General features: G+C 41.9%; 2 protein-coding genes across 4 annotated transcripts; both read left to right on the plus strand.

The window, feature by feature from the left end:
- Nucleotides 1–2,623: 2,623 nt before the first annotated feature.
- LOC124696666 (FBD-associated F-box protein At5g18780-like) lies at nt 2,624–6,346 on the plus strand. The gene is made up of 4 exons (XM_047229361.1): nt 2,624–3,550; nt 3,994–4,149; nt 4,238–4,433; nt 6,113–6,346. Exons 1-4 carry the CDS (start codon nt 2,624–2,626, stop codon nt 6,148–6,150), a joined length of 1,317 nt encoding a protein of 438 aa, XP_047085317.1. The 3' UTR covers nt 6,151–6,346.
- Nucleotides 6,347–8,052: 1,706 nt separating this feature from the next.
- On the plus strand, nt 8,053–12,971 carry LOC124699669 (putative pentatricopeptide repeat-containing protein At1g10330). Of its 3 annotated transcripts, none has more exons than XM_047231932.1 (2): nt 8,053–11,467; nt 12,935–12,971. In XM_047231932.1, the coding sequence occupies exon 1, from the start codon at nt 8,133–8,135 to the stop codon at nt 9,576–9,578; it is 1,446 nt and encodes a 481-aa protein (XP_047087888.1). In that variant the 5' UTR covers nt 8,053–8,132; the 3' UTR covers nt 9,579–11,467; nt 12,935–12,971. The 3 variants fall into 3 exon arrangements, with proteins under 3 accessions (XP_047087888.1, XP_047087889.1, XP_047087890.1); XM_047231933.1 differs by lacking the exon at nt 12,935–12,971 and having other exon boundaries at nt 8,053–9,800; nt 10,069–11,817; XM_047231934.1 differs by lacking the exon at nt 12,935–12,971 and having other exon boundaries at nt 8,053–9,800; nt 11,354–11,817.
- Nucleotides 12,972–13,767: the final 796 nt, after the last annotated feature.

The following is a 13,767-nucleotide window of genomic DNA, read 5'->3' on the forward strand; positions in this document are numbered from 1 at the left end:
AGAAATATGTCTTATGAAATTATGACAATATTAAACCACACTTCCTATATAATTATCTCTACAATTAACTATACCACCTTACATAAACCACAATGTTGAGAGGTGAATGACTAACTTGTGATAGAAATGTTAGTTCCGTTTTCCGTTCATCGTGAATCATAGTATTATCAAAGTCTAGCCTTACAAAGCTGAGGAGATGTAAATACCTTGTTGGAAAAAATAAGAACAATAATACAAGCAGTCATGCTTTGAAGTACATAAGTGCCATAATTTCAAACCAATAATCTTCCAATGCTCAAATGCAACCTGTTTATTTAATTGCGTTACTTTAAACTGCCCAAAACACCACTTTGCCAAGGGGCACACATAATCTTAAAAGAATCTTGCCTTGAGATTTATCATTTTCAATGCAAGCACCAGCTACACCCAATATTGGAAGGTTATAACAATGTGGCATTACTGACGTAGTTAGCCACATTGTGTGACAGTCTGTCAATCCAAACTCATATTATAAGCATACGGTGCATGGGAAATGCACTTTGGCTCATAGGAGCATTTGCTTTTATTGTGTGAATCCACATTTCGAAGTGTCAAAAAAATTTCAACTAAATTTTTACATGTACATCTAGACATTTTATGTTGGTACACAAATTTTCAAAAAAAGAAAAAAAATTATGTGGCTCCTATAAAAAAGACAAATTTTGATGCTGTAACACGACTACGTACATCATATTTTTTTGTCTTTTTTGTACACACCACAGAAAATGCTGTTTTTCCACGAAAACTTGTGTGTGGACATAGAATGTCACGATGTACACCAAAAATTTTATGTCAAATTTTTTTGATATTTTTAAAATTAATTTTTAAATATTTTGTATAATGGGAGCATTTGCTCCTATGAGCCAAAACACCACCTCCTACGGTGCATATAATTTTAAAAATTGCAGGTTGGGCCAACATGCCTGGTACATGCGATGGATGACTCAGCACAAAATCGCAGGTACTAATGTTCGGGAAGTCTCCAGCTTCATCAAATCCTCAAATCCGGCTCCGCTAACTCAGATCCAGCGTCTTGTTTGGAGCAGAAAACGTTCGGCCAGATTCTTGTTTCCGAGTGGGCTGAGAGCCCAGTAAATAGCTATCAGCCTGTTTAGTCCAGCAGATTTTGGCCCACTTTCGTGATGGCTGGTTCTCCCGATGTCCCCCCCCCCCTTTCCTGGTCGTCTTCCTCGATGTGCCCGTTCCCCAATTCTCCCAACCAGTGACGACCCCCTTTGACCCTGGAGCCCTCCACCTCCCTCCATTGGAGAAGAAACCTGACGGGCGGATCTCGCCCCCACGACATCCCCGGAACGGCCTCATGTGTGTTAGGCGGCACTGAACTGCTCGCGGAGCCGAGGTTGGGGGCACCGGCGAGGAGGATTTTCCCGGCGCTGCTGGGCCCTGTTGGCACTTGGCAACCGTGGCCTCCCCTCCCGGGCTTGTGGTCCTTCCGGCACTGGGGATCCGCCGGAGGAGTGCTCTGTCGAGCTTGGGGTGTTGCGGAGGAAGCCGGCGAGCTCGGGTGCGGAATTTGTGTCGCGCATAGGTACGCACGCTGGTTCAAGCGAGGATGAAGAAAACGCGTGCAGGAGGAAGACTGGGTTCTCAACAAATCGAACCGGTAAGTTTTGACTAGGCGGTGGCAAAATAGGTAAATAACTAGTGCTCCGCCTTTCTCAGATCCGTGTATTCCCAAAAGGGTCGCTCCGCATTTTGGACGTAAAAATCTCTCAGCTTCGCGAATCTGGCTTCGTGGAGCTGGGATGTTCGGCTCGGCTTCGCACGCGGAGTTCGGGAAGTTGGAAGCCGGAGAGTATCCGAACACGCCCTAAATTGCTGGTGTTTCCTACATAGCACCTGACACACGCCACCATTAACTTCTCTTGGTGAGATTCAGTTGTGAGGTTAGGTGCGCCTAGGGCCGGTCAAGTGCCATGTAGGACACACAAACTATTTACAGTTTCAATTTTATACCCGTGTCTATCGTCTTCCTCATGGCTTCGCCGCCGGAGCGCCCGCCTTCTCCCTTTTCCTCCTCAAACCTCTGTCGATAGTTCGGATCCTGACAATCGGATGTACCAGTATCGAGTGCTCGCTGACACAACCAGCACCCGAGCACTTTTTAGCACTTAGGCTTTTATATATAGCCTGACATATAAAAAGAAAGGAAAATAGTAGGGCGGATAAAAAAGGCAAATGCAACCACTCAACAAAAAAAACGGAAATCCATAGAAAAGGAAACTAAAATCACGGAAATCGCATCCGAATCGCCTCGCCCGCCCTCATGCCACGAAGCAAACACGCGCCTAGTGCGCTCTTCGCCCCATTTCATCTTCCAACAGTGTTCATCTAGGGTTTTATCACCGCGCGCGTTGCCAACGGCGGCTCCTCAACGGTGCTCCACCGCCCGCCGCCCGCCGCCCGCCGCCCGGGCCCTAAATCCTCTCTCCGCTCCACCGGCGGCAAAGCAGGTGGGCCGCCGCTCTCAATCACCCCATACCCCTCTCTCCGCATCTCTGTTTGTGCGAGTGATGAGTCTTTTGTCTCCTCATGATTTACCGCTCGCAGGCTGTTCGACGGAATGCCGAAGAACAAGAAGGCATCAAGAGCGGGCGGCGCCGACCGCATCAGTGCCCTGCCGGATGCTATTCTGCAGCACGTGCTGTCCTTCTTGCAGGCGCGGGAAGCCGTGCGGTCGTGCGTGCTCGCCCGCCGCTGGCGCTACCTCTGGAAGTCCATTCCCGTGCTTCGTCTCACCGGATGTAGCCCCGTCAAGGAGTTCCGCAAGTTCATGGACTATCTGCTAGTCCTCCGCGACCGCTCGCCTCTGGATGCCTGCGTGCTCAACTTTACTAAAGTCCATATTAAAGAATTAAGAAGTGATATGGACTGCGTGAACCTGTGGATACGGTATGCCTTGCTGTGCCAAGTCCGGGTGCTCAGTGTTGCATTCTGTGGCATTTTCGACGTTGGTCATCTACCTGTAGCATCTCGGAACTTGACCAACCTGGAGCTTGCTAACGTGAACTTAAATAAAAAGTTCCTTTGTTTCTCGAGCTGTCCATCTTTGGAGGAGCTCAAGATGACCAAGTGCTACTTTTTTGTTCAAGAGATCTTTTCCCGTTCCCTCAAATGTCTGAGCATTGAGAAATGCTGGTTTTATGAGGGACGGGTACGTATTTCTGTTCCGAGTCTCACTTCACTTCAACTAACTGATGCCGGCGGTAAAACTCCTTTTCTTGAAGACATGCCAGAATTAGTAACAGCAACAGTTAGATTTACTTCTGCTTGTTGGGAAACTCGTGCTAAAAGTGAAAGGACTGCAAATGGGGCTTGTGGTGATACTTCTTGTGAGTGTTGCAACAGAGCTATTGCTGGCGAGCCCAAGTTTTGCTATGATGCTTCTTGCGAGTGTTGTTACGGCCACGATGACAGCAAAGAAGGTTGTATGTTTCTCAAAGGTCTGTCAGCTGCTACAGATCTGAAGTTGATTGCTCAAACGGAACTGGTACTCCTACAGCTACTCCTGTCTTTACTCCTTATGTTCTTTTTTTTTTGCCATCCTCTAAAAATTTGTAAGTTTAAACATAAATGGGTTGCATCTATTATATTATATCACTATATCACCAGTTGGGATCTAGTTGATACGATCCATACAGAGAAATTTATGAAGTTTATGTATACAGTAAACCTATTACATAAAAAAATCGCCAATATCACATGGGCAATGGTAGTTTTTGTCGGATTGCATTCAATATGGTAAAAAGGCAAATCAAATCAGCAAATGTTCCTTTCTAAATAAGAGATCTACTAGCATCACCTATTGAGCTTTCTTCCATTGCTTGGAGCACCCTGCCAAAATTTGGGCAGCAATTACTATTCACTTCTATTTTGTTGTGTATTATACTTTTGAAAAATAATAGTGTTGCTGTTGCTTTATAAAATTCACAGATTATCCTCGAAAGGGATTTGAGACGATGCCCTACATTTAGTAAACTGAAGACTTTATCACTCAATGAGTGGTGTGTGTCTGGTGGCCACAGTGCACTAATTTGTATTCTCCAACACACTCCGGTTCTAGAGAATCTCTCTCTCCAGCTTTCGAAGGTATTTGCTCTCACCTATTACATATGCTATTGAAGTTATCAACTGGCCATCCAATGAATATCTTTTATTAAAATTTTGCTTGGTACAGGCACCTGATTATATAAAACCAGTGAAAGCAACTTACAATTTATTGGAGCACTCATTTGCATCAGAAAACCTAAAGATAGTTGAAGTCACATGTGAAGAGGTTGATGAGAGAGTTCACAACATTATGAAGTCATTAAGCACCTGTGGCATACCTCTTGAGAAAATTAATATCCGGCAAACAAATAAATCATCTGGCTGTACGTTAACTTCTTGACTCTTCATCCTTGTTATGCTTATGTATTTTCTTATATGTGTTCGAAAATTATATCAAAGAACTCTAAAAACTATTCAGTGTAGAAATGTGTTTTCTTTGAAGTGAAAAAAAAGGTAGAAATTCCTCGCAGTTTCCAATCAGTTGGAACTATAGGATATAGCACATACGCATCCATGCTAGTTAGTAATAGGAAAATAGTCTTGCAAGTCGTTCAACCATTCAGTTGTATCCAATCACTCCCTAATCCTTATCTTGGTGACTTGAGGCCTCAAGCTATTCCAATTTTACACTGTCATGGACTAATGTAATTCATAATTTGTATATGTAATTAATACTATAATGAATAAATGGGAATAATTTATCTCTTTGAATTTGACAATACAACTTGAAATAATACCGACCTCGTTACAATACATAATTATAAACTGCAAAGTAACAAATCCTAGTAATTTATTTGGTGCCAATTATCCTTTGTGTAGTTTGTAAAGGAAAAGTCTATTCAACTCAACAATTGTGTGAGGTCTTTTTCAACCTCCAACTCAAAAAGTATTTGAAATACGGTCCTGAACTAATAGAACCGATCAAATCATCCATTGACCTGTTCTAGGGTAGTTTTCACTAGAAGTGGTGCGTACATGTCATTTTTTTCCCTTGACTTAGATGATATATGCAGATATAAAAACTCAAACTAATTAAAAGACTAATAATTTCCTAATTTTCCAATTTAATGGGAAAAAGGTATAAACCTGTCATATTAATTGAATGGAAAGGATAAGCACATACATGCACCTAAATGTCACGTCCTTTGGATTAACATACAATGTATGCACAATCCAACATCACGTTTTACATCGAGTGTGGTGTATAACAATATAAGTATTGCAAGCATCCCAAAAGTATCATTCTTTATTCAGCTCATTTTGATTGAATTTATCTCTCTGCTCTGGTTCTGATCTTGTTCGTACAGACATACATGGTTAGATCTGATTCTCATATGAAGTATGCTTTCCCCTTGTCTGTGTTACATATTTATCTGCCATCATCCTTTAATTAATATCTTGTGTATGTGACCTTTATTTCATACTCAGAACTTCCATATTAAAAAATGTTTCTTGTCAAATAAGCTACTCCCCCCGATCCATAATTAACTAAATTGAACTTAAACCCGATACTCCCTCCGTCCCAAAATATAAGGCGTCTAAGGATTAGTCAAAAGTCAACATTGTTTTAAGTTTGACCAAGTTTATACACAAAAATATAAACATTTACAGTAGTCAATCAACATGAATAGATTAACCATAAAGTATATTTTCTTAATATATCCATCGATATTGTAGATGTAAATATAATTTTCTAAATATTTGATCAAAGTTAGTAAAGTTTGACTTTTGACCAATCCTTAAACGCCTTACATTTTGGGACGGATGGAGTACTTATTATGGATCGGAGGGAGTAGTATGCTTTTAATTATCTTATTTTAGTAACGCATGTTGGACTTGGCAATAGACAATAGTTGGATAAACTTACATGTTGTTCCAAGTGAAGTTCTTATCACTGAAGGAAATTTACCTGCATCTGGGTGTCCTTTGCTGAGTAGCGAAATTTCCATTCTTGTCATGCAAAGAACTTCTGAATTCATTGTGCTTTCCCTTTTTTCCACAGGTTTTAATTTCATCTGCACAGGCTTCAGCTCACTGTGATGTTGCAAGAATGAGTATGAACTTAGTAATATGATCTGTTTTAGATATATCAAGGCCTGGTTCTGGTGTATCTCAGCTCAACTGATGTAGTTGGACCTGGTTTAGTGAGTTCTATGTTAGTTTGTTGATTGCTTAGCAGATGACATTTGTCTTGCGTTCTGTGGATCTTTTTGGGAATGTCAATGTACTACTATGTTGTGTGGTCATATTTTCATGAAATGCATAGTAGGTTTAATTCTATCTGCAAGGGTGCCAGGTAGTCCTATTAATTGGTAATGCTAATTTACAAAGGTGCCAAGTTAGTCCAATTAATTTGAAATTGCTAATCTACTGCAAGTGTGTCAAGTTTGTCCTAATAATTTTAAAATGCACATCGGTGCCCTAATTCCACTGTAAAGTGTGCCAAATTTGTCCTAGTAATTTGAAAATGCACATCGGTGCCCTAATTCTGCCGTAAGTGATTCATGAGTTTGCTATAGAGCCCAGACCTAGGGTTGACAAGATTATTTGCAAAAAAGTATAGAAATATCCTTTAATGTAAATGTATTTTTTGAACACGGGAGGGACCCAAAGAATCCAGAAACTGCTTAATCATGAGCGGTGGGATTACATTTTAGGAGGGCTACATTTTAGTAACTGGTGGTCTATGGCTGATTGATATTGCCCACCACCATTTACCTATTGAGCTATTTGCCATTCTTTTCTTAGTCACAGGTCAAATATATAGCACCAACTAGGTTATTGGCTATGAAGAAGTCGTTTGGTATCCATCATTTGGGCCTGAAATTCTGGAATTCATTTTGAAATTCCATAGGTAGGCTGTTTGGTTGCCACAGAATTGGGCCATCATTTCATTTAGGAAATCCAGCAAAATGATGCCATGGGTAAACACAATTCCAAGATGAGACCTGTCATTTGTGTTTCTCTATGGAAGCTATTTACAATTCAATATTGAATTCTGCTGTCATTTGCAATTCCTATGGCAACCAAACAAGTGTCCATTTCTGGAATTACAATGTAAATGAAATGAATACATGTATTCATTTCAAAATGTTACAAACGAAATGAAAGCCTGGCTTCCAAACGACTTCTAAGTATATTTTGCGGGCTCACAAGGGCACATTTACCAGACAAGAAGAGGACCTTAAGAAAATAAATTGCTCCACCCATTTCATAATTAGAGAACTTTCAATTATTATGGATCCTCAGGTTTTACAAAAAGAATCCTAAGCAGAAAATGCAATCGGATCCTTCTTGATCAAACGTAGATCTAAGCGACTCAATAGGAGCTTCGGTGAATTATTTACGACAGATAGGATTCACTGTCACCAAACGTAAGTGTAAGTAATTTCACTCTCTGTTTTCTCATGCAAACATGGCTATACTGCCTAAAAATATCACGGTAGTAAGTGTAACTCCCTCCATTGCTGAAAAAAATAGGCATATAATTATTTTCACTACCAAACAATATAAAGAAGTGTTAAAAATTATTTCTATGTATATTTCATAATGTATCTAACGATATTGATTTGATATTATATATATTTTCTTATATGTTTAGGTAAATTTTATATTACTCCCTTGATTTAAAAATAATCATAAGTTAAGTTGCTTTAAGTTAGACCAAATTTGTAGATTACTATATCAACATCTATACAATTAATTTAATTTATTACATTCAGCATACGATATATTTTTGTAAATATTGATTAGTTTTTTCTATCAATTCAGTCAATTTAGAAAAACTTAATTTGGTACAAGCTTAAAACTTCAACAGTTTTAGAACTATGATGAAGTATTTGACTTTGAAAATTCTATATAGGTCAACACTTTAGAAAAACTACTTAATTTGGGATAAGCTTAAAACTTCCACGCTGCCGGGCTGCCGGCAGTAGCCGTCGTCCCCCAAGCCAATCGTCCTACGCCGGCGAACACCGGACTGTCTTCGCCGTCCTACGCCGCCGGCGGGCTACCCGTAGCATATGTGGAGAGGCTCCCCATACTCGTACGCCCACCTCGAGCGCCTCCTCCAGAGTCACTTCTCGGCTCCTCGCCGCCTCTTCCAGGTCCACGCCCTCCTCCTCACCTCCGGCGCGCTGTCCGCCACCACCGCCGCGTTCCCCTACAACTGCCTAATCCACGCCCACCTCCGTCTCCCCTCAACTTCCTCTACCCCGCTATGCGCGCCGCTCCGCCTCTTCTCGGCCATGCTCGCCGCCGGCGCGCGCCCCAACGGCCACACGTTCCCATCCCTCCTCAGGTCCGCCTCCGCCTCCGGCCCAGAAACCACGGCTCTGCACGCGCAGTGCCTCCGCCGCGGGCTCACGGCCGATCGCTTCGTCGCCTGCTCGCTCGTCAGCTCCTACGGCCGAGCCGGCCGTCTGGCGCATGACGCATGCAAAGTGTTTGAAGAAATGGGGAGCCCGGATCTGGCCTCCGCTAACGCCATGCTCGACGTGCTGTGCATCGCCGGGGACCTGCCCTCGGCTAGAGAATTCTTCGAGCGGATGGCGGAGAGGGACGTGGTGTCGTGGACGACGCTCGTCTCTGGGTTGTCGAGGAACGGGTGCCACTGGGACGCCGTCGAGGCCTTCAGAGGACTGCTAGCGGACAACAACAACAACAACAACAACAACAACAGGGCCCGTCTCGCTCTCGGGGAGGCCACCCTGGTCAGCGTGCTCTCGGCCTGCGCTAGCTTGGATGGCGCCGAGGGGCTCGCGGCCGGGATGTCTATCCACGCCTACGTTGTTCGACACGGGGTTCACCTCACGGCGTTCTTGGGCACGGCGTTGATTGACATGTACGGCAAGTACGGGAAGCTTGGCTGTTGCAAGGCGGCTTTCCAGCTTGTGCGCGAGAAGGAGGTCTGTACGTGGAACGCGCTGCTATCTGCGTTGGCTAATCACGGGAAAGAGGCTGAAGCGCTGGTTAGTTTTAACATGATGATAGTCGGAGGGTTCTCGCCGAATCAGATCACGTTTCTTGCTCTACTGACAGGCTGTGCCCGAGCGGGGTTGGTGGAGGTTGGGTTATACTGGTTCGAGGTAATGGTGGCTGACTACCAGGTGGCTCCGACGATGGCCCATTATGGATGCGTTGTGGATCTCCTGGGCCGCGCTGGCCGTTTTGTGGAGGCCGTTAAGACTATAGAGAGGATGCCCTTCATGCCTGATGCTTCTGTGTGGGGCGCGCTTCTTGGTGCTAGCAAGCTCCATGGAAACGTAGAGCTCGTTGCTGAGATTGGGCGCAAACTGGTGGATCTTGGCCCTCACCAATCCGATCGGTATGTGACTATTAGGAATATTTATCTAGAAGATGGGAACTGGCATGCTGCTACGAGAATGGGTGAGGTGATGCATGAGGCTGGGATCAAGAAGACAGCAGGGCAAAGTAGTGTTGTCTTCCACAGCACCGCCATTCCTTGACTACACTTTTTTTGATGCAAATATTGCTCTTCTGGTACTACCAGTTGTTTCTGATGACTCGCCCCTCTGGAGGAAGAAAATAATCCATAAGAGTAATCGTGCTCAAGCTCATAACAATTATTTGACGCAGTGAAGAATCAACTTATTATTCAGTGAATCGGATGCTTGAAAGCTCAAGTTACTCTGCTCCACCATTGGTATAATCACTCTCAACAATTTTAGGTAAGATGCGTTCACTCTCCAAATCTATTAACCTTCCTTCAAGTATGCACTTTTTTGTCGTAGATCAATAGCTGAGATAAACCAAAGTTCAAGTACATTCTGTTAATATTGTCTTCGAATTTTAAAGAGTGGGTTCAACTTATTATTTCCAATAAGTTTTACCTCATTTAAAGTTTCTTGCCACATTTTACGGCCTGTTTGTCACACCAAGTCACATTTAACCCCATAAAGATTTTCCAGATTCTGACTTGTTGGGTCCTCATGCTAGGTACATGTGGCCAATGACTAGACGCCAAATTGAAACTGTAAATTGTTTGTGTGTCCTACATGGCACTTGACCTGCCTTAGGCGCACCTAACCTAACCCATCACAGCTGAATCTCACCAAGAGAAATTAATGGTGGCGTGCCAGGTGGTATGTAGGAAACGCCAGCAATTTAGTACCTGTGATTTGGTGCTGAGTCATCAACCGCATGTACCAGGCATGTTGGCCCAACTTGTATAGGGGGGAAATCATAAATATGGCAAAATGTGACACACTGATAACCAAGGGATAAAATGAGGCAAAACATTTTAAATGGATTAAAACCTGTCACTAATGTAGAATTAATGGGTAAAAGGTTTAACTCACCCTTTTTTAATTATGATTTTGTTCAGACTTCAGAGTTATGTTGACTGTTCAACGTAGATTCTTTGTAATGGCCTGTATAGTCAGAAACATGAATATTCTATCAACTATTGGCTGTATTTTTCAATTTCCATTTACCATAAAGTTCCGAGATGAGATCAATACTGCTCGTCCAGTGCCATGCTGGTGCTAAGTATCTGGTGCATACCTTTTATGTTTAGCTTCTCTTCGGCATCTTATATGTTAGTATAGTTTCAGAATTGCATATCTAGATTGCACCTTTTTATATGACAGTGGTAGATGTGCCAGATTTGTGTTGCATTTGAAAATACATTATATGTGCTATAAGCCTGCAGTCTTTCGGAGTCCCAGTTTGTAGGGTTTTGTCTATTCCTTTTGAGCTCACTTATCGAATTCCTTGTTCTGGATTGCCTTGGTCTTTTGTTGCCATATTTTTGTGCCTTGATTTTCTCAAATGTGTAGTCCTTTGCCTTCATCTCCTGCTGTTGCATATGTCATGTCTTGACTTTCTCAAATGTATAATATTTTAACAATTTTTGAGCAGTTGCATGAGCATCAGTGCAAGTTTAAAACACATCCATCAATGTAAAAAATAAAATTGACTGAAGACTTGTTTGATCCTAGAGTTTAGAATGCTTCCAAATTGAAGTCCCTATTTAAAACCTTGGCAGATTTTTAAAGTTATATGCACTGTATGCTTATAATATGAGTTTGACTGTCAGACTGTCACACAATGTGGCTCGCTAGGTCAGTAATGCCACATTGTTATAACCTTCCAATATTGGGTGTGGCTGGTGCTTGAATTGAAAATGACAAATCTCAAGGCAAGATTCTTTTAAGATTATGTGTGCCCCTTGGCAAAGTGGTGTTTTGGGCAGTTTAAAGTAACGCAGTTATTTAAACAGGTTGCATTTGAGCATTGGAAGATTAGTGCTACCGGCACTGTGTTTTAAAATTATGGCACTTATGTACTTCAAAGCATGACTGCTTGTATTATTGTTCTTATTTTTTCCAACAAGGTATTTACATCTCCTCAGCTTTGTAAGGCTAGACTTTGATAATACTATGATTCACGATGAACGGAAAATGGAACTAACATTTCTGTCACAAGTTAGTCATTCACCTCTCAACATTGTGGTTTATGCAATGTGGTATAGTTAATTGTAGAGATAATTATATAGAAGTGTGGTTTAATATTGTCATAATTTCATAAGACATATTTCTACACTACCTGAGGCATTCAAAAAAAAATCCAAATTATGCAATATTCGTAATCGAGAAATAAAAAATAGCCGTGGTAATATCCGAATCCGAACAATCATTAAAATGAATGTGGTAAATATCTAGATTTTTTATAAATACAAAAACAAATGTGGTATTAGATTTTGAACCAAATGTAGTTATGGAAATGGATATATATATATATATATATATATATATATATATATATATATATATATATATATATATATATATATATGTATCCAAATAAAATCATGTAGCCTATTTAGATAATTATATCCCGGTATGCCAATTATTCAACCAAAAATATTAACATAGTGGTCAAATTTATATTTTTCTATGATTAAACATGAAACTATTGTGTATTATATCATTTCATATATAGTTGACTCAAGACTATTATTTTGTTGTCCTTATCATTCCATATTGATAAAACATCTGATCCATGTTCATATTCGAGCAACATTCACCCACATTCGTATTCGACAACATCCATATCTGTTTTTTAAAATATGAAACTGAAAATGAGAAGGGCACTATCCGATCCGTTTCCACCTCCAACAGGGAGGCATGCCAGTGAGGGGGCAGTAAGCCAGTCTTAGGCCTCGTTTACTTCTCTGGTTTTTGCTGGGTTTGGCGAGTTTTTTCCCGGCCCACCCCACAATCCCCAAAGTTCCCGGAAAGGCCGTTTACCTCTCTTGTATTTTCGAGTTTAATCCCGGCCCATCCCGGAACTTCCACCCGCAGGCCGCTCCCAACTCGTGTATTCTCACGCACGAGCCCTACCTCGTGTATCATCGAGGAACGAAGCTCCCAGCTCGTGCATGTCAAGGACGGAGGCGGAAGGGACCAAGGGCGACGGCGCGGACGCCGACCTGGGAACGCCGCCAACCGAATCCTCCTCTGGCTACGCCGTGGACTTCTCTCTGGTGATTTACCATGCCATCTCATTCCCTCCCCTCCCTTCGACTGCGTCCGCCTCAGGTCTGGTTGAGTACTCGATCTGGTTCTTCGGAGGCTGGGTAGAGGAGAGAGGTACCAGAGACAAACGGCAGGGTGGAGGTGGAACGGAGGGACCTGGGTCGGCCAAGCTCCTGGCTGGAGCAGCACGAGATCCCATGGCCAATATCTAAACTGCCTAAGTTGCCATGTCGATTTCCAGATGCAAACTTGATTGATCAAAGCTTAGTTTACAAGATTTGTTAGTATGAGTGTAACTAATTATTTGTTTGAACTGAGTGAAGTGTGCAAATAGAAAGAACTAAACTGGGGAGTACTGACTTGGGAGTTTAGCTGCTGGTATACAAATGACTAGTAAGTGCTGTGATTTGTTCATGTAGAACTCTATATTTGACATTCATAAATAAAGCTACTGATCCACATTTGCAGATTTGTTCACATGAATGCTATTTTCTTGTTTGCAACAACAAATACCGAATGCTCCTCAGCTTTGCAAGAACTACTTTTATGCTTTAGTTTTTGTTTTGGCTAATGTTGCTATTGGATTATCTTGCTATACTTTCGAACTTAAACTGTGCTACTTGTTCCTATTGTAAACACAGAGCAACCTTGGTCTATATTGTTCCTATTGTAAACAAAGAGCAACCTTTATCTATATTGTTCCTTAAGCAAACTAAGAGCAACCTTGATCTATATTGGGTGCACCAATACTGCTCATTCTTCCCATGTTTCTGGCTCTCCATCTCCAGCATTTCAGAACTGAATCAAGCTCTGCTGATGGGCAGCTTGTCCCCAAATCCAAAATGTGCGATGACCTGACTCTTCAAAATGATTCAACTGGTTCAAATACTGAGGGGTATTTCTCACATTCTGTTTAGTGAAACAAGTATTTTCTTACTTGTAGTTCTGGTTCGCGTACAATTGCAGCTGGCAGAATGATGTAACTGTAGTTTCTGAACCAGAGGAATTTGCACACAGGTTTCTGCAGTGTGCCAAAACAAGCTTTTGCATCTCCTCTTATCCTGGCTTTAGCTTCGGTCTACAACTTTGCTAATTACTTTCTGATGAATAGCAGAATAGGAACATAGTATCTGAACCCTCAGCTTCAGTAACTAGG

This window comes from Lolium rigidum, chromosome 3 (assembly GCF_022539505.1).
Source record: "Lolium rigidum isolate FL_2022 chromosome 3, APGP_CSIRO_Lrig_0.1, whole genome shotgun sequence".
Lineage (NCBI taxonomy): Eukaryota > Viridiplantae > Streptophyta > Magnoliopsida > Poales > Poaceae > Lolium > Lolium rigidum.